The sequence below is a fragment of the Rousettus aegyptiacus genome, unplaced genomic scaffold, assembly GCF_014176215.1.
Source record: "Rousettus aegyptiacus isolate mRouAeg1 unplaced genomic scaffold, mRouAeg1.p scaffold_m13_p_5, whole genome shotgun sequence".
Taxonomy (NCBI): Eukaryota; Metazoa; Chordata; class Mammalia; order Chiroptera; family Pteropodidae; genus Rousettus; species Rousettus aegyptiacus.
In genome coordinates this window covers 16,148,476-16,174,579 of record NW_023416308.1, presented here as the reverse complement: position 1 = coordinate 16,174,579, position 26,104 = coordinate 16,148,476, and the positions used below count along the sequence as shown (strand labels likewise).

Genomic DNA, 26,104 nt, shown 5'->3' with positions numbered 1-26,104 from the left:
GTATTTCTGGAAAATCTTCACTTAATCAAGATGTATTACCCTTTTTCTGTATTGCTGGGTTATATTTGTTAGTATTTTTCCAAAGACTTTTGTGTCTTTTTCATGAGAGATATTGGTCTGTATAGTTTTTGGAGTTTTTTAATTTATTTGTTTGTTTGTTTTGTAATGTCCTTGTCTGGTTCTGGTATCAGGTAATACTGACATCATAAAAAGAATTGGGTAATATTCTCTCCTCTTTAATTTTCTGGCAGAGTCTGTGTAGAATTGCTATTGTTTCTTAAATGTTTTGTAGAATTTTACAGGCGAGCCTTCTGAGACCTGAGTTTTCTTTGCTGTAAGATTTTTTAACTTTCTTTAATAGACAGTTCAGGTTATTATTTTACTGAGTGAGTTTGGATATTTTTGTATTTTAAGGATTTGTTTATTTCCTCTAATTTATCAAATTTGTGGGAACAAAGTTGTTCAAGATATTTCCTTATTAGCCCTTAATGTCTGTAAGATCTGTAGTGATGTCTCCTCTTTTATTGCTGATATTGGTACTTGGTACTATCTTTTCTTCCTCACTCTGGCTAGAGGTGTATAGATTTTGTTGATATTGTCAAAGAATCAGATTTTGGCTTTATTGATTTTATCTACTGTTTTTCTTATATGTTCTTTAAAACATATATACTATAGATACATTTAAAAGGCAACTCGAATCTTATACATACTATTATGCATCTTGATCTTTTCACTGACGTCTTAGTTTTTTTCATATCACACAGAAGTCCATGGATTCTCTTTAACAGCTATATAATATATTCTACTATATGCATGTATCATAGTTTAATAACCAGTCCTTTTTGAAGGGCGTTTAGGATGTTCCCAGACTTTTTCCTATTGCATATAGTCCTGAAATGGACATTTGGGTTGTTTCTACCTTGGGGTTGCTATGAGCCATAAAGCTGCTATGAACATTTAAAGTGTTTGTGGACACAAGTTTTTATTTCTCTTAGGTATGCCTAGAAGTGGAATCGTGCATCATATTGTAAGTGAATGTTTGTTTTTATAAGAAGCTGCTAAAACGTTTTCCAAAGTATTTGTACCATATTAAATCCCACCAGCAATGTATCAGAGTCTAATTGCCCCACATGCTACCAACACTTGCTATTGTTAGTTTTTTAAAATTCACCTATTCTATTGGGCATTTAGTGGTATCTTATTGTAGTTTTATATTAATTAATTAAATTTATACTTAAATTATTTCTCTAATTACTAGATATTGAGCTTCTTTTCAAGTACTTACCAGCTATTTGTATGTATTCTTTTTTAAAGTGCCTTTTCAAATCTTTTGCCTATCTGCCCTGGAGTATGTGTGTGTGTGTGGGGGGGGGGGTGTTGTTTGCCTTATTATTTATTCCAGATACAAATTATTTTTCAGGACTATGTATTGAGAAAAAAGTTCTCTTAATTTCTGGTTTACCTTTCATTTTTAATGTTATCTTTCTAAGAGCATAAAATTTAAATTTTGGTTAGATCTATTTATCAGTTCTTTTATGGTTAGTGCTTTTAGTGTTTTAAGAAATTTTTGACTAACTCAAGATAGCACTGTTTTCTTCTAGATGTTTTATAGTTTTGGCTTTTGCATTTAGATTTAAGATTCATTCTTAGTTAATTTTGTGTATGGCGTGAGGTACTTGTCAATATGGATGTCTCCAGGTGTCTGTTCAGTTGTTCAAGCATTTTTTTTAAATAAAGCATTTTCCTCATTGACTTAGCTTGACACCCTTGTTGAGAATCATTTGATTACACATCTACAGATCTGTTTCTGAATTCTCTATTACATTCCATTATAAATCTATACATAAGCCAATACTGTACTGTCTTGATTATTATAGCCATTTAGCAAATCATGATCATCAGGTAGTATAAGTCCTCCAGTTTTGTTCTTTTTTTCCACAACTCTTTTGGCTATTTTTGGTTCTTGCTTTTCTACATAAATTTTAGAATTGGCTTGTCAGTTCCTACAAAAAAGTACTGAGATGTTTATTGGAATTGTATTAAATCTATAGATCAGTTTGTGGAGAGCTGATATCTTAACAATATTGAAGTTTCTAATCTGTGAACATGGTTTTATTTATATGTGTATTTGTTTTTTTAAATTTCTCTAAGCTATGTGTTTTCTTGCACCCATTTTGTTAAATTTATGCCAGTATAAATGGTATTAGTTTTTAAATTTTATGTTCCAGTTTTTCATTGCTAGTATTACAGAAATACAATTCATCATTGTATGCAATCTTTTATTCTACTTTGATAAATTCACTTGTTAGTTCTAGTACTTTTCTTTAGATTTCTTAGAATTTTCTGTCTATATAATCATATGGTCTGTAGCTGAAGGCTTTTTCATTTCTTCCTTTTTAACTTGTATGCTTTTAATTTCTTTTTCTTGCCATATTGCATGGGCTAGGACTGTCAGTGTAATATTGAATAGAAGGAGTGAAAGCAGACATGCCTTGTTCCTGATCGTAGGGTGAAAAGTTCAAATTTTCATCATTAAGTATGATGATAGCTGTAGGATTCTTATAGATGCTTTTTATAAGGGTGAGAAAGTTGTTTTTACTGCCAAGTTTTCTGAGTTTTTATCTTGAATGAGTGCTGAGTTTTGTCAAATGTTTTTTCTTTATACCGTTAATATGACCTGTATTAATTTTAAATGTTGAACTTTGCATTCTTGAGGTAAACCCCACTTGTTTATGATATATTATCCTTTTTACCTGAATTTTATTTGCTAATATTTTGTCAAGGAATTTTACATCTATATTCATGAGAGATCTTGGTCTGTAGCTTTCTTTTCTTATAATGTCTTTGTTATAATTTGCTCGACTTTGTTATAATTTGCTCTACTTTTTCTAGCTTCTTAAGGTGGAAATTTAGATTATTAATTAAATTCTTCTTCTTATCTAAAATAAGCATTTAAAGCTATGCATTTCCCTTCAGTACTGCTTTGTAAGATGGTTGTGAATTGTTTTCCCTCTCTTCTATTTTCTGGCAAAGTTTGTATAAGAATTGTATTATTTTGTCTCTAAATATTTGGTAGACTTCACCAGCCATTTGGACCTAAGTTTTCTTTGTGGAAAAGGTTTTTAATTTTAAATTCAGTTTCCTTATAAAGGACTTTTTTTTTTATTTTTCTTGTGTAATTTTTGGTAATTTGTTCTTTTAGGTACTTTGCCATTTCATCAAGCTTACTGTCATAATATTTTTCATAATATTCTTTTAATATCCCTTTATTGTCATTAGGCAATTAGTAATATTCTTTCTTTCATTTCTATTATTGGTAATTTGTATTTTCTTTATTCCTTGATTGTTCTAGCTAAAAGCTTTTCAATTTTATTGTTATTTTCAAAGAAAAACTTTTCAAAGCTTTTAGTTTAATTTATTTTTTCCATTGTTATTATTTTCCATTTCATTTACTTCTGTTCTTTCTCACTTTTTCCCTTCTGCTTATTCTAAGTTCCTCTCGTGTTCTAGCTTCTTAAGGCTAAACCTAGATTATTAATTAAATCCTTCTTATCTAAAATAAGCATTTAAAGCTATGCATTTCCCTTCAAAACTGCTTTAGCTGCATCACACAAATTTTGGCATGTGGCATTTTTTATCATTTATTTCAAAATATTTTCTAATTTCCCATATGATTTATTATTTGACCCATTAGTTCTTTAGAAATATGTGGTTTAATTTCCATATATTTGGGTATTTTCCAGATCTTATTTGTTATCAATCTTTTTGTTATCGCTTTCAAATTTAATTCTGTAGTAGCCAGAGAACATACATTTTGTCATTTTAAATTTGAGACTTGATTTGTAGCCCAGGAAATGCTGTCTTGGTGAATGTTTCATATATTGTTGAAATAAGTGTGTATTCTGCTATTATAGGGTGTAGTGTTCTATAAATGTCAATTAGAGCAAATTAGTTGATAATGGATACTTAAAGATTAATGTCTTCTAAATCCTTATTTGTTTTGTCTACTTCTATCAGTTGCTGAGAGTATTGAAATCTCTAATTATAATTGTAGATTTCATTAATTTCTGTTTTTGCTTCATGTACTTTCAAGTTCTGTCACATGAAGTGCATGCACATTTAGGAGTTTGTTTGATCTTGATGAATGGACTTCTTTTGTCATTATGAAATTTCCCTCTTTATCTTTGTCCCCAGGCCTCCTTTTGGATGTTAGTGAGGCCAATGCAACTTTCTTGTTATTGCTGCTTGCCTAGTGTTTGTTTTTCCAATCTTTTACTTTTAACCTGTGAGTATCTTTATATTTAAAGTATATTTCTTATACGAAGCATATAGTTGGTTATTTTATCTATGTTTTTATATATAAAGGGTTATTACAGATAGCATATAATGAGTCTTTTTTTAATCTAGTCTAATAATCTTTGACTTTTAATTAGAATGTAGAGATTATTTTAAGTTAATGTAATTAGTGATATGATTGGGTTTAAACCTACCATGTTGCTATTTGATCTAATGTTTTTGTTTTATTTTGTCTTTTTCTGCCATCTGTGGTACTATTTTTAGTATTTAATCTTTCTTTTCTTAGCTCGTAACTATATATCTCTCTTTTCTCAGTGGTTGCTCTGGGGTTTACATTATGTATCTTGAGCTTATCGCAATCTTCCTTCAGATCATACATTATTTCAGCTGCATCGTAAGAGCCTTGTAGTACAATGATGTACTTCCATTGCCACCTACCCTTTCTGTGGTGCCCTGTTTTACTTTTAAAGATGATATGAACCCTGCAATAGACTATTTTTTCTTGCTCAGTATCGTCATTTATCTTTAAATGATTTAAAAGTGAGAAAACCAGAATCTTTTGTATTTTCTCACAGTTTTCTTTTCTAGCATTCTTTATTCCTTCATCTGGATTTGAGTTTCCATTTGATATCATTTTCTTTCAGCTTGAAGAACCTTTAACATTTCTTGTAGTGCAGCTCAGCTAGCCACAGTCCTCTCAGGTTTCTATTTGTCTTTTTTTTTTTTTTTCTGTTTCTTTTGTTTTCTCGTTTATGTGCCCACTACCCTCATCTCTTTTCTCAGGGCCTAAACAGCCAGAACCCAGAGTCAAAGCTGCCAACCACATGACTGCAGGCAGGCACCCTGGTACATGGGACCTGGGTACTCCTGACATATAAGGGGACCAGAAATAGAGTCCACAACACAGGGCTGTGATGATACCCAGGGGAACATGTCTGCCAGAGTGCTTAACGGACTGTAAAGTGACTTTGCATTGTCAGCAAGCAGTGGCTGCTGTTGTTGCCTAGGTCTCTGCCTCAGGCTCACCTGCTACAGAAAAGGGACTTTTTGTAGGATGTGGTCATTACAAGGCCCCCGAGGCCCTCTGGTCCTGAATGGCCTTTGATATTCCTTAACACAGCCCCCTAGAGGCCTCACAGCCCTACCCCCCACTACATGCTCAGTCAGTCCCTCCTCCTTCCAGCATGACTGGACCCGGTACAAAGACACTAGAAAGTTCTCAGCCTCAAGGAGAGCCCCACCAAACTGCCATCGAGCCAGCCTGAAATGGGTCTTGAGTGGAAAATTGGCCTGAAAATGTCAGATCTCTTTAGAAGGTCTGGTTGTAATTCAAGGCCACCTTATTGGGGGGTTTCAGATTTTGCCAGATGGTATTCTAACACCCTCACAGGTAGTATGGTGCATGTGCCTTCGGGTGCACCCTAGTTTCCTCCTTAGCCCCATTGCCTATATGAGAAGTCCCTGGGCATGAAGTAGCTCCACAATTGAGGGGATGGTCCCATCCAGGGTCTGTGGACCTGGTGTTGCTGCTCAGGTTGTGAGGCACCTCCCTGTGGGCTCAGGGAGCAGCTAGGCCAGGGCCTTCTCAGAGGAAATGAATAGTAGGGTTTTTAGGACTGGGGTAGAGGAGCCATTTGCACAGCCTAAGGTGGGCAAGTGGCCCTGCTCTTGGTCTTTGCTCTGTGATAAGGCTTCTCCTTTCTCATTTTTACCCTCTCACCTCCTCCTCCTCTACCTGGCCCACTGCCCTCCTCCCTGGCTTCACAGTGGCTCTCATCTCCACCATGTTTCCCCCACCAAAGTCCACTGAAGCAATATTTCCTGACCAGTTCTAGTCACCAGGACTTGGCAACTAGAAACAGTTCCCTTGAGTTTTTAGCGACAATCACCTTCAGTTTCTTGACAAATGCAATCACATGTTGGAATTTCTAATTCCCATTTCTTTGAGAAATAAAAAAAAAAAAACAATTTACTAATTAACAATAAAATATGTAACTGCCAAGAACTGAAGAACGAAGCTCGCTGACCCTGAAGGAGGCTGGGCCAGCTGGTCATCATTTTCGGGGGCTGTAGGGAGGCTGGACCATGGTCTTCACTTTCTCCCTCTCAAGGAGGGGCCCAATTCAATCCCACCTCATTTGTTTTAGGCTAAGCTCCTCTTAAGCAGCTTCATTCCTGAATGTGGACTTTTCTGGGGCCTCATTATTGTCAGATTAATTTTTCTCCTTAGCAGCAACTGCTCAGGTAGCTTTTCCCTAGGCCTTGGAAGCCACCTGCCCACAGTGGTATTTGCATTGGTCCTGCTGATAGGGTCCCCCTAAGTCATGGGCAGTGACTGTAGGTCAGCAGGTACAGGTATGGAGGAGGCAGGGCTAGGGAGATGATGATGGAGTCTGGGCAGGGACACAGCCTCCTTGCAAGCTGCTTCCACACGGACTGACAGAGGGAGAATCGTGTGTCTTTCTCACTGTAGACCTTCCTCAGCCCCTTTTCCTTCTCCCAACTCTGGGTCTGAGTCCCGGGTCCTGTGTTCCAGGTGTCAGACCTGGGCTCTGCCTGCCTGGCTGATACAGTTACTCTCATGGTAGGCTTTCTGCTCCATCATACAGTGTCCCATAGATCTTGACCTCTGGCCCAGCTCCCAAGGCTTCTTCGTAAATAACCAGTTCTGCTAAATTGTCAAATGCTGGGGTTGGGGAATGCTTACATGGTTTCAAGTTCATTTCCTCTGAGGACCCTCCCACCTCTGGCCCAGAGGCCCAAGGTTGAGTGTGCTGCATTAACCACAGCTGGCAGACCTTCTCTTCAGAAGAGTGTGGGTCTGCCTGGTGGAGGCCTTTCCTTTCACAGGAGCAAAAACAAAGGTCCAGAAAAGAAAGGGGATCCACTCAAAGTCACATGTCCTGTTGGTGGCCAAACAAAAACTTAAAATGAGGACCTGCCGACCTGGCAGTCTCCCTAAATGTCTGGGAACATAGAAAACAGAACAACAAAAAAAAAAATTTTTTTTTAATTTTAAAAAGGACCAGATTGGAAATTGGAAAGGCCTTAAAGCCTCCCAGGCATAGGAACACCCTCCTCCGCCTTGCTGACCGTCATCGTTGGCCTCCCCCGGTCGGTTCTGGGTCAGAGCTCACAGTCCCTAGCAGCTTGAGGGTGCTTTGCCTTCCTGAGGGTGGTAGGTCATAAGGGAAGACGGTCTACTGCTCTCAGTGAATTTTCAGATGCTTGCGATCACTGGATATGTGTCAGGCTCCCAGCTGCACGGACAGGTGACACAGAACTAGGAGAAGAACAAAAGAGGCTTTAGAGAAGCCTCTGCGAAGAACCCTCGCCCCCCGCCCCTTTCTCATGGCCTCACTCTGAGCCCGTTCACTTTAAACACTTTCTGCCAAGTTTATTTTTCTGGTGTTGCCATTAGAGTCAGGCCTTCCCTACGTGGCACTTCAGATGGCCCCCTTTGCTGGCCTGGTCCTCAGCTCTGCAGGCCTGGTTGGTCAGGGCTCAGGGACCGACTCCAGGGACCCAGACCAGCGGGGGACAGATAGTCATGTTAACCCGGCATGGGTGTGCCTTGATCACAGGTACCTGCCTTTCAAGTGGTGAGAGTTCCCATCTGCCTTCCTGGCCCCAGGAAGATCTCTTATTTGGTCCCCAGGCAGCCATGGAATTGGAACAAGGGAGGCAGTCCCCACTTTGTGCAGCAGGTTCCAGTGGGCAGAAGAGTTGCCACTGGCATCAGACAGACTGATGGTTATCTTGAGGAGGGTTGCTGCTGATTGTTTCTTTGCTATTTTTTGCTTTTCTCTTTTCTGCCTTCAACAGGGATCGTTTTTAAAGCCAGGTAATAATGGCTGATGTTTGTGGCCTCGCTATGGGCCAGGGACTGTGTTAAGCGCCTTATAGGCATATTAACCCATTTTACGGATGAAAGACTAAAGATCAATATTAAGTAACTGTGCAAGATCGCAGGGGTGATAAATAGCAAAGTGGGACTCCCAGGTCTGCTTGACTCACAAAAGGGGAGAGCGTCTCTAACTTGGTCAGTTAAACGAAAGGGGCTGCTTTATCCCCTTGTTTCTTTAAGACGCGAATTTGCCAGTCTGCCTTACATAGGACCCAGTATGAGATTCCACCTTGGCAGGGACTGTGGGTCTCTTCCTTGCCCTCCCCACAAAGCTCAGTCCAGGGCTGGAGCGCCCACCCACCACGCTGCAGCCGAAAGAGGTGGGGCAGAGAGGGCCACTCACAGGGCCATCAGGGCTGTGCTTCACTTCACTTTGAATTCCTGTATGAGCTCAAGAGCCAGGGGTGACACAAAGGAAAACCTTGCACCCAGACTTTTCTCCTAACCCCAACGCATCATAGTCATCACCACCACGTGCCTGCACGTTGCCTTGCAGTTCATAGAACACTTTCCTATCCCTTTCTCTCCTGTCGTCCATTCATTCACCAGGTTTTTATTTAGCACTTCCTGCATGCCCGGCTCCGGGATGTGGGGATCAACGAGGCAGACACAGCTGCTGCCCCTTCTGGGCCCCGTGGATTCTCTGTGGTGGGAGCCCTCTCCCTGCTCCGGGCCCCCTGCCTCAGCTCACTCTGTCACTGACACCCAGAGGCAGCCACACGTGGAAAGCTCTTTAGCGTGATTACCTGGGCATCAGATGATTTCCAAGGATAAGCAACTGCAGCTGTATTCAGGCCAGGAAAATGTAAACTAGCAGTTTCCAGTGACCTGCTCAAGAGTGCCGGCGCCATCTGGGAGAGATCGGTAGATTCTGACCTGTGGGTCGCCAGACCTTGCTATAAAGTTTAGTCCCATTTGTTTTGGCCATGAGACAGGTGTTTGTGCTGAGCACAATGCAACACACAGGTGGGGCTCCTTGTGCATTATAGGATCTTCTCACTGGTCAGGGACCACTGTCCCACACGGTCAGCCAAGTGATCAGGGTCCCAGTGGTGTCTGGTGACTTGATGGAAGAAGTGTGAGGATCTGTGCCCAGAGTTGGGCCAAGGGCAGTGCCTCCCTGAGTCCCAAAAAAAGGCAGAAGGAAGTCTTCCCGCCATGTTCCCACCATGGCCCCAACAGCTAACGCAATGGGGAGGCCACAGCTCTTAACCTGATGGGACGTGGGACTGACTGCTGCTAACAAGTAACTGAGTCACCGAGACTCATAGGTGAGAAAGCAACACACAAAACTGAATTTGCGTTACGTGGACAAAGGCTTAGACTTTAACATAGAAACAAGCAAATTATTTAATTTCCTCAACTTTCAGGATAAGACATTTTTTCCCCCTTTTCTTTGGTTACCTAGAAGGCAGTTCAGGGCACTGGAGAGAGGGAGCAGCTGGTCTTGATGTCAGCAGGTCAGAGAAAGGGGAGCATCAGGCTCCAGCTCCCAGCTCCTTCCGTGCCCACTAAATGAGGACTGAGGTGAGAGCAGCAGTGCCTCCCCAACCCAGTCAGTCTACACCGGGGGAGTGGGCTGCAGTATAACAGCCAAGCCCATACCGGGTTCCGCCTTCCTGCACCTGCCTCGGGTTGGCTGGGAAGCAGCTCACCTTTGCACCTTAGGTCCTGGGGTGAAACTCAAACCCAGCTGGGGCAGGTAAGTGGGCCTGGAGGCCCTGGGGAGGGTCAGAGCTTCCTGTAGTGCTGGATTCTAGACAGGTATCCCAATTCACTCGAGGAGACCCCATGAAAACCCCAGTTAGGGTGGAAGCTATAGGGTGGACTGGGCGCTCTGCCAGCTGGGGGAGGCTGCGGGCGGTAGGTTACCTTCAGCATCACAGTAGATGCCATAATGGTAGCACATGCCTCTATTTTTATACTCCATCTTTGCGCCAGCGTTTGTTTCCCTGGAGGGAAGGAGGCCTTGCTCCCAGAGCCATTTCCTCATCCTGGGAACATCCTGTGGCCGTGGGGTCACAGCCCTCTGCTGAGGGAAGCAGGCACCCGGTTCCGTGGGCGTCCTGACATCTTAACAGTCGCTCAGTCTCATGCACTTGTTTTTTCCCTTTGCTGTGGCTTGTAGCTTTGACCCTGCGCCCCTGCCCCCTCCAGTGAGAGGAAAGGAGGTACATCCCTTTGCCCTCCAAAACGTTTGCGGAGTCTTCCGCTGCTTGCTGGCCTCTCATGCCAACCAGAGGTCCTGGGGAGTGTTTTATTCTGGGAGGATCAGATATTCAGCCACCACAGATACTGACCTACAGATTCATGTTTGTGGGGTGAGGTTTCTGCCCCTGCAGTTGTGGTGGAATAGAAGCCAAACCCAGTTTCCATGTCAGCCTGGGGTACCCATCCCTGAGGCCCCACCTTGTCCTTTTTGATAGCTGACCGTGGTGAGGGTGGTTCCCCTGCATCCCTCTCCTGGGGAAGTGGTCGGAAGAGTCCAATGTGGTTGCACAGGGTTCCGGATGCCCTCAACACCCCTGTGCTGATCCCCAGTGAGGGAGGAGGGTAGATGGACCACAGAAGGGCCGTGAAGGTCAGGATGATGCTGGTACTCTGGCTCGTGTTTCCCATCCGCCTGCCAGGGTTTTGCAATTTATTATTTATTATTATCTGATTTTCCATCAGATTATATCCTGGCATGCCTTCCAGTGTCCTCAAGGCCGAGGTTCATACATTCATTCGATCACCTACCTCCTTGAGGAGAGGGGTATAGTCCTGTTTTCCAGTTTTTTTGTTTTATTTTTGTCACTGACTTCTTTTCCTTGCATTGTCCCACGGGACCTGCTCCGGGAAAGGCAGGCCCACTTTCTTCTGGGTTTCCCCGTTGGGAAGGGTTGGCAGGGCCTCAGAGGAGCCACTCCTGTTCCCAGGGGCCCTCGGTGGCTCCCCGTCACGTCCGACCTGGTGCTGCTGCTTCATGCTCCAGCACTGAGGCCTCCGACCTGCCTCAGGCACTGCACTTCAGGGCCGCCCGTACCTAGTGCTCCGGCCCGGTGCTCCTGCTCCTCCCTCTCCCCGGAGTTGCACCCTGTCTCATGCCACCGTCACCATATCACCCTCTTGCAATATGCATCTGTGGGGCGCCTATCTGAGTCCCCTCCCTGCCCATGGTCTCGGGTTCCTTGTTTTCTCAAAGCACCCAGACCTCTCAGCCTCCCTCTTCCCATTGCCTGAGTGCCAGTGGGTCCTCCTCTGGGACAGGGGACCAGAGGACCAACGCCACCCCCCAGGCAGAGCTTGCCTCCTGCTTGTCCAAACCAGGCCAGGTCAGAGGACACTGGCAGGACCACTTTTATTTCAGGGCTGGGTGTGGGCAAGCTGCTCTGGTCTCGGCCTCCAGAGCCAGGGGGTGGCAGATGCTACCAGGCTCTCTGTAAAGGCTGCGCCGCCAATCCCAGATCTGCCACTTAGAAGCCTTTGGGTCTTGAACACCATCCTTAACTCTCTATGCCACCCTTTCCTCTTCTGAGTGTGACTCTTGCAACCTACCGTGTCATACACAGGAGTGACACAACATATGGAAGTACAAAGGAGGCGGTCACTGAGCAACCCTGCTGTTCACTCCTAGACCCGCTGAAGTCATTTGACATCCCATAGACCTACCTCGAGGCCTCTTTCTGTCTGTTCTCAGCATCTGGCTGATTGCATTCTGTGATCACCTTCCGGCAGCTTAACAAACGTCCCGAAATCTAAATAGAAATCACTAAACCTGCTGTAATTGAATGTTTGAGGATCTGACATTGCAGATTAGAAATGGCTGTTTTTGCCAAGAGTGCAACGCCCAGACGGTTCTCACGTGAAACTGACACCTGCTGTTTGTGTCTCCTCAGAGGCCCTGCAGTTCGAGTCTCTTTGCACAACCAGACTGAAAAAAAAAAAAAAAAAGGATGAACTCCCTGTACCATGCATGTCCTTAGCACTCAGGAAGGGATGAGTACGTTCAGGGCAGGAGGAACACCCTGCCTCCCCCCTGCAGCATCTACAAGCCCCAGGGAGGTATGGTCATTCAGGGGCTGAGACCACCAGCTAGAAAGCTGCTAGGGCTCAGGGGTTAGGCCTTGTCCCTTCCCTGTCTTGCATATTCAGACTCAGCAGAGAGGGAAGCTAGCAATACCTATCCCCATTAATGATGCTGCCGGCCCAAGGGAGCACCTCTGGGTCAAGGTTAGTCCTACTGATGACATAAGTGCCCATCAGCCACTGCTGGACAAGTTGGTTTCAGTCCCCAGTGCGGTAGAGCCCACAGGTACCCTTGCCCTGCCTTTGGTTGGGGGTGGGGGAGGTCTTTCACCACCCTTCCTGTGCCCTTCTGAGGAGCCTCAGAAGGGCCAGGAAAGGGCAAGTGGCACTAGCCTGGGGTGAGCAAAGACACACAGACATTCAGATAGTGTATGTCCCTTAACCCCCATCCTCCTACCACCAGTCAGTGACACTCCTTGGCTGTCTGTGGGCCTCCGCCTGCCTTATGCCACCCACCCTGCAGATGGCTTTCGGGTCCCCTTGTGTGGCTGCCTCCTCCCCCTACTCCCAGGGAGTGGCGCAAGGCTTCTCTCTTTGTCTCCTCCCAGGGCCCTGTGGCCCCGGTACCTGGCTTACTGGGCCTACAGAGATGAACAAGCTATGACCCCTGTCCTCCAAGAAGTCACTATGTTCTTTTTACATGTTCGGATGTTAATCCGTTGGCTGGAGGCTGGTCAAGGGGTCCAGTGCTGGGAAGCCCAATGGAGGGAGTGTGAGGGCTCAGAGCAGCTGCCCAGTCGAAGTGACTAGTACTGGGCCTCAGGGGAGCAACCATCTGCCAGACAGGAGAGGAAGAGGGAAATCCAGGGATGGCACAGAAGAGGGAAAGCACTGAGGCCACAGGGTCCCCACCTGTGACACTGGATGGACTGAAGAGTGAAAGAGGGGGAAGGAGATGGGATGCTGGCAGGCGCCGCGCCAGGCCTTGCCGGGCACGGGGTCCCTGCCTTCTCGGCACCAGAGGTGGATGAGCCATCTGAATGATGCTCCCTGCTCAGGACCCCACTGCGGCTCCTTTGCTGATACCCCCACCTCCATAGGCCTGTCCCCTTCTGCTGTAGTCCTGTCCCTCTTTCAGGACCCATCTCAGCACTACCTGCCCCCAAAACTTGTCCAGCCCAGTGCCGGATGTGGGTGCAGAGGGAGGGCTGAGCGCTGGGCTTCGCCACAGCCTTGACCTCATCTTCCCTGAGGCCCCCCTATCGGCCAGAGCCGTTCGCACTCATATCTGGCCATGGTATGTGAGGAGAGGGGACCACTCGGTCATTCTGTGTCTTGCCCAAGAGGAGCTCATGGGCAGCTGAGGGCAAAGCCAGGTACCCCAGAAAAACAGGCAAGAGACAATGCAAAATGGGGTGACTGCAGGACCTCTGACTCCCACCACCCTGCCCCCATCCAAAACCAGTCCGTGTGGGCCTTTGTTTCTCACTTTCAAAAGCTGCCTCCTGACAGGACTTCCCACCCAGAAATTTGATCCATCTTCCTCCAAAGAAAGAAAGAAAGAAAGCTCTATTTCTAAAAATAGCTCACCTGGCTCTACTGAGCTGGCTGTTTCCACGGCAACTCACTCCTTCCCAGGAGTCTCTCCATGAAAGAGGGTGAAAGAGGGTCCCAGCCGTGGTGTGGGTGTCCCGCGGGCTCCTCAGCTAGAGCAGGCTATTCAAGGGTTCAAGGGAAGCCTTGAGTGGGGAGCAGGGGTTGGGGCACAGCAAACACAGAAGCTTCTGAGTTGAAGTAAATTCAGGACTGATTATGTGCAAAAGTGAACTGTGCCAATCGAGGTGACGGGGATATTGGTGAGCTGGGATCAGTAAGCCCCAGCTTGCAGAAGCACTGGCCACGTGCTCCTCCAGAAGAGGCATTAATATCCCCAGTGTATTAACGAAGGCCATGCAGCATCACAGCCGGACTCCCTGGCCCAGACCCGCTTCCTCTCTGACTAGTCAGGAGGCTTATGTGCCAGGCTTTGAGGGGAGGACAGAGGGACTTGTGAGGTCTCCGTGCCCAAGTAGGAGTCTCAATGATTAACTGGAGAGCAGCCGGGGGCCCTCCCACCCCCACCCTAGGACAGTAAACCAACACCTGGTGTTCCGCTCAGCCACAGATGCTCAGTGTGGTTGCTGAATAATGGCCTCCAATATCCATGTCCTGATTCCCAGAATCTATATGTTACCTTAAATGGTAAAGGGACCTTGAAGATGTGGTTTAGTTAAGGATTTTGACTTGGGGAGATTAGCCTGGATTATCTGGAAGGCAAGGGGGTCAGAATCAGAGAGCTTGGATGTTAATCAGAAGATGCTACTCTGCTGGCTTTGAGGCCGGAGGAAGGGACTGCAAGCCAGGGAATGCAGGCAGCTGCTACAAGCTGGAAAAGGCAAAAAGAAACAGATTTTCCCCTAGAGCCTCCACAAAAAGCACAGTCCTACCAACTTGATTTTAGGACTTGTGACCTCCACAACTGTCAGATAATGAGTGTGTATCGTGTTAAGCCACAATATTAGCTTCCCATGGCTGCCGTAACAAAATGACCACAAAATAGTGTCTTAAAACCACAAAAGTTTATTCTCTCTCAGGTCTAGAGGCCAGAAGTTCAAAATCAAGATGCCAGCAGGGCCATGCTCCCTGAAGGCCCAGGGAGGATCCGTTCCAAGCCTTTCTCAGCTTCTGGTGTTGCCGGCCGTCTTTGGCATATACCACTCCAGTGTCTGTCTATGTCGTCACATGTGTTTCTGTGTCTTTTTTCCTCTTTTTATAAGGATATCGGTCATATTGGATTAAGAACCCACCCTATTCCAATGTGACTGCATCTTAACTAATTACATCTACCGCAACCCTTATAAACAAGATCACATTTGAAATTCCAGGAAAAAAAAAAAAAAAAAAACAAGAATTTTGAGGAACAGTAACCAACCCAGTAGAGCCACTAAAGGTTAGAAACTCAATATACTCGGGAAACTTGTTGTGGGTGAGAGGCCACTGCCACACACCGCTGGCCTGGCCAGGATGGACGGAGAACTTGTGACTGCTGCCTTGTAACACATCAGTAACCTGAGTTTTATGGATTTATTGTCTTCTAAAAGGAGGATTCATTCTTGCATATAGCTGGTAAAAATTGATGTCTATTTTAGGAATAGTTGCTCTTTTAGAAATGGTCATGCCCGAGGACAGGCTTGAGCATGTATTCCACAGTCGTCTGCTCCAAGTGGTCCCACCATCCCCACAGCTACATGCACCTTATAGCAAGCTCAGCATCTGGCTTAGAGGCTGGAGCAATTGTTCTTGTCATGCTCCACAGGCCAGAGCTGCTGTTTGCTTTTGTCACTTTAGCTAGGGAGGCTGGAGAGCACCACTGGCCAAAGAATCGTCAGGCCTGAGTTCCCCAGATGTTACTGAGGAGGCATTTGCAGTAGAAGGTGCAGGCACCCTGTGGCTCTCAGTTGTCCCTGGGGAAGGTGAAAAGCAGAGTCAACGGCTCTATCCCCCATGCCTGGTGTCCCTGTTTCAGAAGCCACAGCCTTGCAGATGGCTGAGCAACTCGCTGGTCTCTTGCTTAGTCACCTTTCTGTGGATGTTTGTTCTGAACTTTAGAGGCACCCCGGGATCACAAGCACACAGACAGACAGAGCAAAGCTTTAGAAAGAAACCCCGGCAGCCTTGCTGGGAGGCAAGGGAAATGGCTGGTCCTTGGCAAAGGGGTCTGGCAATTCCGGAGCACAGGCAGCAGGAGTCCCCTGCCTCTTGGCTCAGGCACTGCCCATCTAGCTCTCCAGTCCTTCTTCCATCAGTCCCGCCACTTCGGTTCCCCGGGGTCCGTCCTATGTGGGCTCTGTTCTTGGAGGCCAATAGTTTGGGAATGTGGGCTCCCGCTCTGACTTTGCTCTTCTCTGGCTGTCCAGGGGTCTCCACCCAGAGGCGCAGCCCTCCTGTTGAGATGGTTCTGCAGGCCCCTCCAGTGCAAATATTCTGGCTCTCCCCTCTTTCTGGTGAGGCTGACAGTGGGGGCCGGGGGAGGGGCGGAGGGGAGAGGGCAGAGAGTGAGACAACATAAGCCAGTAGGGAGAAGGCAAGAGAAGATGCTTCATAAATCTCGTAAAGAAGAGAAATCACCATGCAGGGTAAGCGCTGGGGCTCACTCCATGATGGGAAATCACCACATAATCTCGCGAACCAGTGAGTGCCCCTCCCCAGCGTTACAGCTTGTTCCCCAGGCCAGTTGCACAGAGGTCCCCTTGGTGGGGCCTGCTCTGAGCAACAGGAAGCGGTTGTCATGAGTGAGAGGAGAGGCCCCCGCTTCACCACTCACTCACCATAGGGCCCATTCTGCTCTGAACCTCAGTTTACTCACCTGTAAAGTGAGGATGCTAAGGGTGCAAGAATTGAATGAGTGCTTTCAAAGGTGCCATCACCTTGTATGAGCTGAGGCTGCTGCTGCTACTGTCAATGAGATTAGCAAAGTCGTTAGCTGCAGAATGCTGCCATCCCACCCAGCTGTTTCATCGCTGATCAGTGGGAAGCTGTCTCTTCCAGAGTTGGCTTCCCAGGCTGCTGAGACCCAGGCTAGGTCTGGGTACAAAAAAAATGATTGAAGTGGAGCCACTGACTGCAGGGAGCTTAGCAGAGGTGGGTGGTGAGGGTCACTGCAGGGCCAGCAGGATAGTGTGTATCCTGGAGAGAAGGGAGACGGGCTGAGGGTACAGGGGTCACGATTAGACATGAAGGATGGGCAGAAATACCCTCACCAAGCAGATGCCGTGTGTACTTTTAGCTCCTCTAACTGGCTCCTCATTCACACCAACTGCCAGCAAAGGTGGTTGATCTCCTGTTGGCTCTTGCCTTCCCCAACCCCTGGCCCCATGATGTGAGGGAAAGTACTCTTTGCCCCTGTAGACATGAGCATCCAACAGAATTCAGGCAATGGGCTCCCAAAGTGAGCAGCTGGTACACGGCATGTGATCAGAGGCCAGCAGGCCACCGCCTGGAGAGGGGGCTCTGATAGGAGAAACATGCAGTGGTCACCCCACTTACTCGCTTCCCAGGAAAGTGGGCCAGGCTTCGGGATCATCCACCCAGGGACTCAGGATCTGCGCCCCCAGAAAATGCATCGTAGCCACTTGGGAAGAGTCCTGTCCAAGGTCTAGGCCTTACCCATCAGAGCAGGGGCTCAACAGGGACAGTTACAGATGCCACTGCTGCTGCTCCAGCATCTGACCTTGGCCAAGCCCTTCATTTCCTTCTGGGTCTCAGTTTTTGCACTGGAAAACAAAGGTGTGGGCCTGGATGAAATGGGCGTGACCCAAGGCATTCGTGCTCTGGAAGGGGTTCAGAGGCCAGTCTGCCCTCCTGGGTTTGTCCTGGCCATTCCATGAGTGGTGTCACTTGATAGCCGAGGCGGCAGCTAGGAATGTTCTTGCCACCTTGTATCAGCTGACAGTGACTGAGAAGAAAGTGGGGGAAGCTAGCGGAGCAGAAGACGGCGGTGGCCGGGAGCCATGCTGCACAGGAGGCTCTGACACGGCTCCATCACCTCCATGCTGGGAGCACCCTTGTCCTGTTGGGCCACCTCACTGTTAGACACTTGTTCCTTATTTGACAAGCCAGAGTCTGCCTCCCTGCAAGTTCCACCAGTTGTTCTGGACAAAGAAAAAAGCAGCAACTAAACAAGGAGAAGCCAGACAAGTAGTGACTCCAAGGCCAGGGAACCTCAACCTTCAACTCCTGGGGAGGAGTCTGAATGACCCAGGGGATCTCAACACCAGCCATGTGGGGGCGGGACCATGGGGCAGCCATGCCTTCCTTGTCTGGGGATTCTTGGAGATCACCAAGAAGGGCTATGGCTGCTCCCTGCCTCCCGGAGCACACCTGAGGACTTAAGGAAAGATGGGGAGAAGCTGAGGCAGCTACCCTGCCACCGTGTGAGGCCCAGGGACAGGGAGACTGTCATCTCTGCTTCCAGATGAAGAGGGAGATTCCAGGAAGCCTACCGAGGACTCTGGCCAGTGGTGGCCTGAGGGCCTCACACTGGCATGGGCCTCCAAGGCCAGCGCCCATCCCTTGCACCCTCATGCCTATTTCACAGGGAAATGGGGGGCCAGGAGAGGATAGGGACATTTTCTGATGTTCTCCATGGCAGCCCTGAGGGACAGGCAGAGGAGATGGACGGGTCACCACAGCTCTCAGCCTGGGACCATCTCACTACCCCAGCCAGCCTCCCTCCACACCTCAGCACTTCAGCAACACCAACTTCAGTCTCCCAGCCCCCTACTCCTGGCTTCCCTCCTGAGCCTTATGCAGAAGCACCATCTACGAGGGATCTGCTGGCTCCTTCCCAGTCTCTACTTCCCAGCCTGCACTGGGCCCTGGATGATGAAACATTTCACCCTCGTAGTTCTCAGGTAGACTTTCTTCTTTTGTTGTCTCCTTAAAGGACCAGCATTTTCTAGAAGGTAACAGAGAGGCATTGAGTTCAGTCAGAACATGCAAACCAGGGTGTGCCTCTCCCTGCATTAGAGCCTGTTTCCCAGGCCAAGTACACAGAGATCTCCTCAGTGTGGTGGCTGCTGATGGTGCTGGTGCTGCTGGTGGTGGTATTGGTGATAATTCCAGCTGATGGGGGTCACCTGGCACCTAGGTCCTTCTCAGATCCATGAGGTTGGTATTGGTGCCCTTGCATGAGGACTCTGAGGCTCTGAGAAGGAAGACGGCCACACAAAGCAACAGAGCTCAACATGAATCAGGAACTCAGGCATCCATCCTGTTTTCTCATTTTTTATACCACCCCCAGAGCAGCCTGGCAGCCCCGTCCCTGCTCAGCTTGCTAAGTCCTAGCCTTTACATGGGCTTTGAGACAGGCGAGGGTCTCCTTTGTGCCTGGGAGTGTGGCTTTGTCTTGGCCCTAGATTTCAGCTGCTGCTATACTTGTTTTAACATAGTCGCACAATTTCTATAGAATTGTTCCTCTGTGGATAGTTTAGTGTCTGCTGTGTTGTTGTGATGTGGCTTGTTATTTTATTCCTCTTCATGCTCACTGTTCCTGAGTTTTATCCCCTGTGGGAAGTAGGAACAGAAAGAATGTGGGGTCTTAAAAGCTTTAGAATCTGCAAGACCATGAACCTGAGAACTGCAGGCCTAAACAGCTTTGTACATACAAATGTCTTCCTTCCTTTGAACTAGATCTCCTATCAGTGGAGTCTCTGTCAGAGGGAGAAGTGGGTGATGGAAGCCAAGGGGCCATTTTCAATGACTCTTGATGGGAATCCGCTGGTTTATCCTTTAGAAAGCATGAGCTAATTTAATGCCATCATTCTTTTTTCCAGTTTGAGGAATGTCACATTAAGTAGTTTTATTTATGTCTCTAATATGGAGTTTTGCCTGTCTGTCCAGTGTGGTTTGGCCCCGTACAAGGACCCTTGACCACAAACTGAGACTTGGGGACTCAGCGTGGGTTGAATTCACTGTTTTGGAAGCAGAGTCCCCTTCATAGTTCAGCTCCGCCTCCTCCCAGGCTTGAGCGGGTGTTCACACTGCCATGCTCAGCACATATCCGAACAGCACAAAACACTGGGGGCGTATGGGAGGCTAGGCCACGTGTCACCTTCTGAGTGACATCCACCCCCTCCTCCTTGAGGACTGGTGAGGTGTGGAGACTACGTGGGAGTTTGGCCGTCGTTCATGGCCTAGGAGCTGGAGAGGTGCTGCCATCAACACATCTGGGCTGGGTTCGGGGGTCCTGTTCTCTCCGGCCCCTGGCCTCCTGTGGCCATCCCCGCCCCAGCCCCACCAGACCTCTGGCCTCTCAGTCCCTCCAGTCTGCCTTTCATGCCACTTGCTACCAGTCTCATCTGTCCTATGGGCCTCAGCTCAAATGTCCACACGCTCCTTTTCACCCAGGCCCCTTGGCTGTGCCAGAGGCACTTTACCATCTCCACCCTCCAACTACCTCCTCCGTGCCCCGCCCTACTGCTCACTCACATCCTTCTCCAGACCTTACCATCCTGGGTGTGACCTGCCATCTCTGTGCATGCCGCTGAGAACCGATGGGCCTGGACAGGCCTCCCATGATGCACCTAAGACTGTTCATTCATTCACTTACGCGCTTACCGCCTCCCTCGCCCCACCCTTCCCTCTCTCTCTCCCTCCAGCCCTTATTCTCTGATCTCACTGTCCATCCGGGAGGGACTCTTGCTGCTCATTCCCAGAGGACAAACTGTGCTGGTCAGTAATCGCTGACCTGTGTGTTTTCTCATCCCACCCCCACCCCCCCCCCCAAGGACATAGCCAGTGACTGGGGAGCAGAGCAAACACGTCCCCGTGTCCCCAGCAGCTGGACTGAACTAGGACTGTAAGAGCTGCTTACTAAGGTGTATTGCTTAATGACCATTTTAAATAGAAATGTGGTTGCCCCCACCTCTGCACGCCCGGAGAAGGATGTTCAGAATTAGGCTAGCTGTGCTTCTCATCGCTTCTTGCTTAGAGCACATTCAGGCTGACTCGCAGCCAGCATGCCCCCACGTGGCCCTCTCAGTGTCAGTGGCAGCTGTTCTGATTGGTTGGTGGCTGTCCATTTTAGCTGTTAGATACACTGAAACTGGAGAGGTGACAGGGAGTTGCATTGTAACTCAGAGCCCAAGCTCTGAAGCCAGGCAGACCCAGATGATCCAGGATTCCTTTGCCTCGTGGCCCTGGGCAATTTGAATTTACCTTTCTGCCACAGACCTACCTCACTGGGTCATCAACGAAGGCAGCACCTCACCCAGGGACTGGCACCCAGAAAGGCTGTTGGAGCCTTTCTAAGGCAATCCAGAGAGAAAAAGGCTTTTCATTCAGACCAACATGGATTCAGATCCAGCTCTGCCTTCTTTAAGAGCAGGACCCTAAACCTGTGGTTTTCTTCTTGGAAACTGTTCTCACCTGCAGAGCAGGAGGAATAGCCAAGGTCTGCTGACCATCATGAGGCTCAGTGTTCTCATGGATAAAGCCAGTGATGCAGAGCCTGGCCAGCACGTGCGGTCTCCAGACACTGGGACATTTTGGAGATCATTTCAGTGCTGTAGTTGGGCTGGCTGGCGGGGGAGGATGCTGCCCCCAAGGCCTCTATGGCTGGTGGGGACAAGGTATGCAGTGCATACTGTCCCCTAGCCCCCTCTCGATTGGGCCCCATGCCACCGGCTGGCTTGGCACTGCCACTGGCTCAGGGCATACTCAGAGCAGTTGACTCAGCTGTGGCCACCCCCATGCACTCTGCCCACCATGGGAAGAAATCTGTTCTCTCACAATATGCACCTTTAAAAATAATGTTGTATCTTAAGTTATAGATTTCCTTCATCTAAAAAAAAAAAGTTTCTTTCTGATTATTTCTAAAAGAAGGCATTTGAGAAACACCCCAGCATTTACGGGCTCTGGCACTCACGGGCTGGTATTAGCCTCTTGGTTTTCCCATGCTCAGCATTAAAGCAGAAACAGGGCCCAGGCCAGCTGCCCACCGCCCACCCTAAAGGCCCTCACAGTGCTGTGACGCCTTAGAGACAGGCTGGGTGGGCAGCATGCTGGGATCTGAGGCACCCCAGACTTGCAGGAAGGGGCTCACTGAGGGCACCTGGACAGCTATGAGAGAGGTGAGAGAGGATGGGAGGGGGAGGAGACTGAGCACGCACCTGGCCGGCTCAGAAGCCCCAGCAGCCTGGCATGAGGAGAGTGGCCCTGGGGGGCTGCAGACTGGCTTGGTGGCCCAGGTCATGACTGCACTTCTCCAAGCCTATTACCTCATCTGTCCCCTGGTGATGGCACAGTTCCTAAAGTGACAAGGCCATCATTGAGAGGCCATAGCCAGTGGCCTTCTATAAGTGAGTGTGGCCTTGGACATTTAGAAGAGATGGGTGATGACCAAAAGTAGGATGGAATAAGGTGGAAGCAGGGATGGGGGGAGCCGTGACTTTGGCCTGAGGATGTTCAAGCAGTCTTTGGAGACATGCTAGTGTAGGGGTGGGCAGGGGCGAGACCTCTGAAGGGATGGGGGAGGTGTCCCCAGCAGTTGGACCTGAACTTGGACCCTCAGAGTTGCTTACTAAAGCGTACTGCTTAATAATAAGTTAAAAAATAGAAGTGAGGTGGAGAGGTTCCAGGCAATGGGGACAAAATTAGAAAGCCCCAAGCTTGAGTGCCCCCGTGTTTGAACGGAACAGAGGGCAATTTGGTGTGGCTGGGCGTGGCTGAGTGTGGCTGGGAGTGGAGAGGAAAGTAAGGTTGGCAGAAAGTGTGGGTCAGTTTGAGCTGGGCCCGTGATGTGGTGAAAGAGCCAGGCTTTATTTGGGTCTCTGGCCTGGGATGTGAGTGGCTCCTACACAGCAGTCCCCACCTCTCCACCCAGCACAGCCCACCCTTGCCTGCACGTCACAGCTTAGGGGAGCTGGTGCCCTGCATGTGGGCAGGTGCCTACAAGTCTGCCCCCTCCAAAACACAGCTCAAGCCCTGTCATTCAAGCTCGTCCCCCCTTACATCCCTCCCCACTGACTCGGGAGGGCCCGTGCCCACCCAGTGCCCACCCAGGGAAGGCTGGTAGACACCTCGCCCTGGCCCGGAGCAAGAACTGACACCGTTTAGGGCACTCTCCTTTCTGAGTGGTGCTACCTGCTCCTCCCTCCTGGGCCCAGGCTGGGCAGGCCTCTCACACCTCGTCGGTCACTAATAACCACAGCAACTCCGCTTCACTCCACAGATGACTCTGGGGACGACGACGACGAGACTACCTCCCCAGCTGACAAGAGCGAACTCCACAACACCATCCGAAGCCTCTCCTTGAAGTTAGGCGACCTCAGCACGTGCAATGACCTCATCGCCAAGCATGGCGCCGCTCTCCAGCGCTCCCTGAATGAGCTGGACGGCCTCAGGATCCCGTACGAGAGCAGTGAGAAGCTGAAGGCTGTGAATGAGCGGGCCACCCTCTTCCGCATCACATCAAATGCTATGATCAACGTAAGTGCTGTCCCAGCTGACACAGGGCTCCCCGAAAGGGAAGTGGCTCCCTGTCACCAGCACCTCAGTCCATACATGGGTGGCTGGGATCCTTGATAGACCAGGACTTTGTTTCTGGTGGCTTCAGGTCATTTCCCAGAGCCAGCTCCCTCCTGCACTCTCAATCCTCTATGTCAGGGGTCCCCAAACCCTGGGCGGTAGACCAGTACCAGTCTGTGGCCTGTTAGGAACTGGGCTGCACAGGGCGGGGAGCTAGTGAAGCTTCATCCGTATTTGCAGCCGCTCCCTCGAGCGAGCATCACTGTCTCAGCTCGTCACCTCAGATCATCAGGCATTAGATTCTCCTAGGAGCGCCAGTCCCTGGTGACAGAAAGGTTGGGGACTGCTGCTCTGTGTTATCCACGTGGCTGTTGGTGGGCAAGAACATTCTTTTTTTTTTTTTTTTTTTTTTTTTTAAACTATCTGGTGAAAACCAGAGTTGGGTGTGGAATCTGGTTGAGGCTGCAGGTGTTTCAGGCCTGGGCCCCCGGTTGAGCAGCTGGCTCTGCCCACATAGTAGAGACTTCACTGTCACATTGGCCCACAACAGCTGCTACTGCTTTTTCCCGGACATAAGGCAGTGCTACAGGACCGGGACTGCGGGGGGCGGGGGGGGGGGGGGCGCGGTGGGGGAGTGGGGGCGGGCATGCACATGTGGCGGGGAGTGGCATTGCGGTTCCATTAGCCAAAAGAGCTTTAGAGCGGAGGCTGCCATGGGACAGGCCAACCTGACAGTAGCCAAATGAGTAATGGCAGTCTGTAAACTGAGAGGCACAGCCACAGGAGTCGCTGCTCTCTACTGGGTTCTGGAAGCCACGTGACTATGACTAGGAGCCAGGAACATCTCTCCACGGTGGCGGAGAATATAATGCTTAACCATGTTTCCGGGCCCCTCCTTTTTCTGTGTCCTCCAGGCCACCACCCTCCAGATACAGGTCTGAATGCAATAGCCTCCTCCCCAGCACACCCTCTGGGAGGAACACATCTGGGCCAGGGGTGGCATGCTGGGAGCAAGGGGGTCAGAAAGAGGAGATGTAGGGGAAATTCAGGCCACTGCAGAGGTGGCAGCCTAGGTACAGAGAACATGGTTTGGGCAGGCCATCAGGCTAGCTGGAGATAATAGTCAGTACTGGTGCCTGGGCGAGCCCCAGGTGGGGGACCCAGCCTCCAAAGCAAGGGGGTGAGGTCGGCCCAACACCAGGGACCAGGGGAAGATGGAAGCTAGAGCCCACCTCAGGCCAAGATCCCAAGTCAAAACCCTGGGCATCTAAGACTTGCCCCAAGCCTGCTTCGACTGGGTCTGAGGGCAGCATGGTATGGGGTGGACCACCCCTACCTCCCCCACCTACCTTGCCTCCACCAGAGATAGGCTCTGGGCCTGAAGTGGCCCAGGTACAGAAGGAAGCCCCAGGAATCCCCACCCTGGGGCCTGAGGCTGAGGAGGCATACCCTTCTCCCAGACTGGGTGTACGTGGCCCAAAGGTACTCGGCTTCTTAAGCTCAGCAGACCTTTGTCCACAGAGCTCAGGGGTATAGTTGGCACCTGCGTGTGGAGAGGCTGCTGGACTGCAGCTCAGGGGCCACCCTTTCTGTTGGCCCCATTGCCACTCTCATTTTCCTGTGCCCACACTTTTGGCCCACTTGGCCTCCTTATGGTCCCCAGACTCTAGGGGCCCAGGTCCCTGCACTTCTTCCAGGGACTGGCACAGATATTAAGCATTTAATGACATAATGATGCGTTCGTCTTTCCCCATCCATCCCTGAAGCCACCACCCCCTGCAGCTTCCCTGGCACTGCTTCCCAGCCTGCCAAGACTGAAGCCACTTTGTCTCGAGTAAGCAGTTTTAGCTTTTTCCAGATAATGAGCTTCGCAGCTGGCGTTTCTAGCAAAGTCTTTTATCAGGCATCAGAGTCTCATCTGTGTTTGTGAAGCCATAAAAACAGCTCACCATCTAAGTGCATGATGAATTGTTCGATCCCAAGCGTAGCCCCTGGGGTTGATGATGAGCCTGTTCGCAGTTCTGGCACCAGGAGGGTCAGACCAGAGTGACAGGAGAGCCGCGCTCTGGGCTGGGCTCTGCTCACCTGCTAATGTGAACCTGACGTGAGGGCTTCTCCCCACCTACCTCCACTGGGGAAGGGGACACAGACAAGTGAGGTGCTGGCCCCATGTTGTAGCCCGGGCCAGTGCAGAGGCCGGTGTTTCTCTAGGGACGCTCCCTGACGATGGCTGCTTTTCACCTGGCAGGAACGAGGTCAGTTCTGAGAGCGCAGTTTGGACAGCTATTAGACACTAAATGTCCAAATCCCTGCTGTGTGCAGAGGGGTCACCTAGGCAAAGCATCTCCACCCCTGGCCAGGCTTTGACCTCCATCCCTGTTACAAGGAGGAGGTTGGACCAAGGATTTGTAACTAAGGCAACCATCTGGCTCCCACCTCCGAGGCCCAGAGGGAGCCCCGTTCACACCCAGAACCACTTACCCTCCCTACAACCTCATTAGCACCATTAGGTATTGTTAGCGCCAGAGCAGGAACCGAGACTCAGAAGTTACCTGAGCTGCACAGTCACCCAGTCAGTAAGTGGCCAAGCCAGGACATAAGTCCAGGCTTGTGTGGCCTGATGGGGAAGCGATGGCCCACCCCCGTGCTCTCAGAGTTGGTGAACCTGAGGCCCCCAGGGCTGCAGATGCCCCTCCTACTCTGAGGTCAGCACACGGAGGGTGTGGCCTCTCATCTGCCAAGGCGAACCCCCAATCTCAGGGACCTGGGTCCCTGGGGTGCCTTTTACTGTTGGGCCACAGCCCCACCATGCCCTTTCTGGGAAGC

At 49.4% G+C, this 26,104-nt stretch overlaps 1 protein-coding gene across 6 annotated transcripts in view; it reads left to right on the top strand.

Annotated features, from left to right (window-relative positions):
* OSBP2 (oxysterol binding protein 2) overlaps nucleotides 1-26,104 on the top strand; it is a 159,448-nt gene that overhangs the window by 105,111 nt on the left and 28,233 nt on the right. For all 6 annotated transcript variants that reach the window (XM_036221035.1, XM_036221034.1, XM_036221038.1 and 3 more), the window contains one exon: nucleotides 22,983-23,239. In XM_036221035.1, the coding sequence (XP_036076928.1) occupies nucleotides 22,983-23,239 (257 nt within the window). The remainder of the gene's footprint in view (nucleotides 1-22,982; nucleotides 23,240-26,104) is intronic.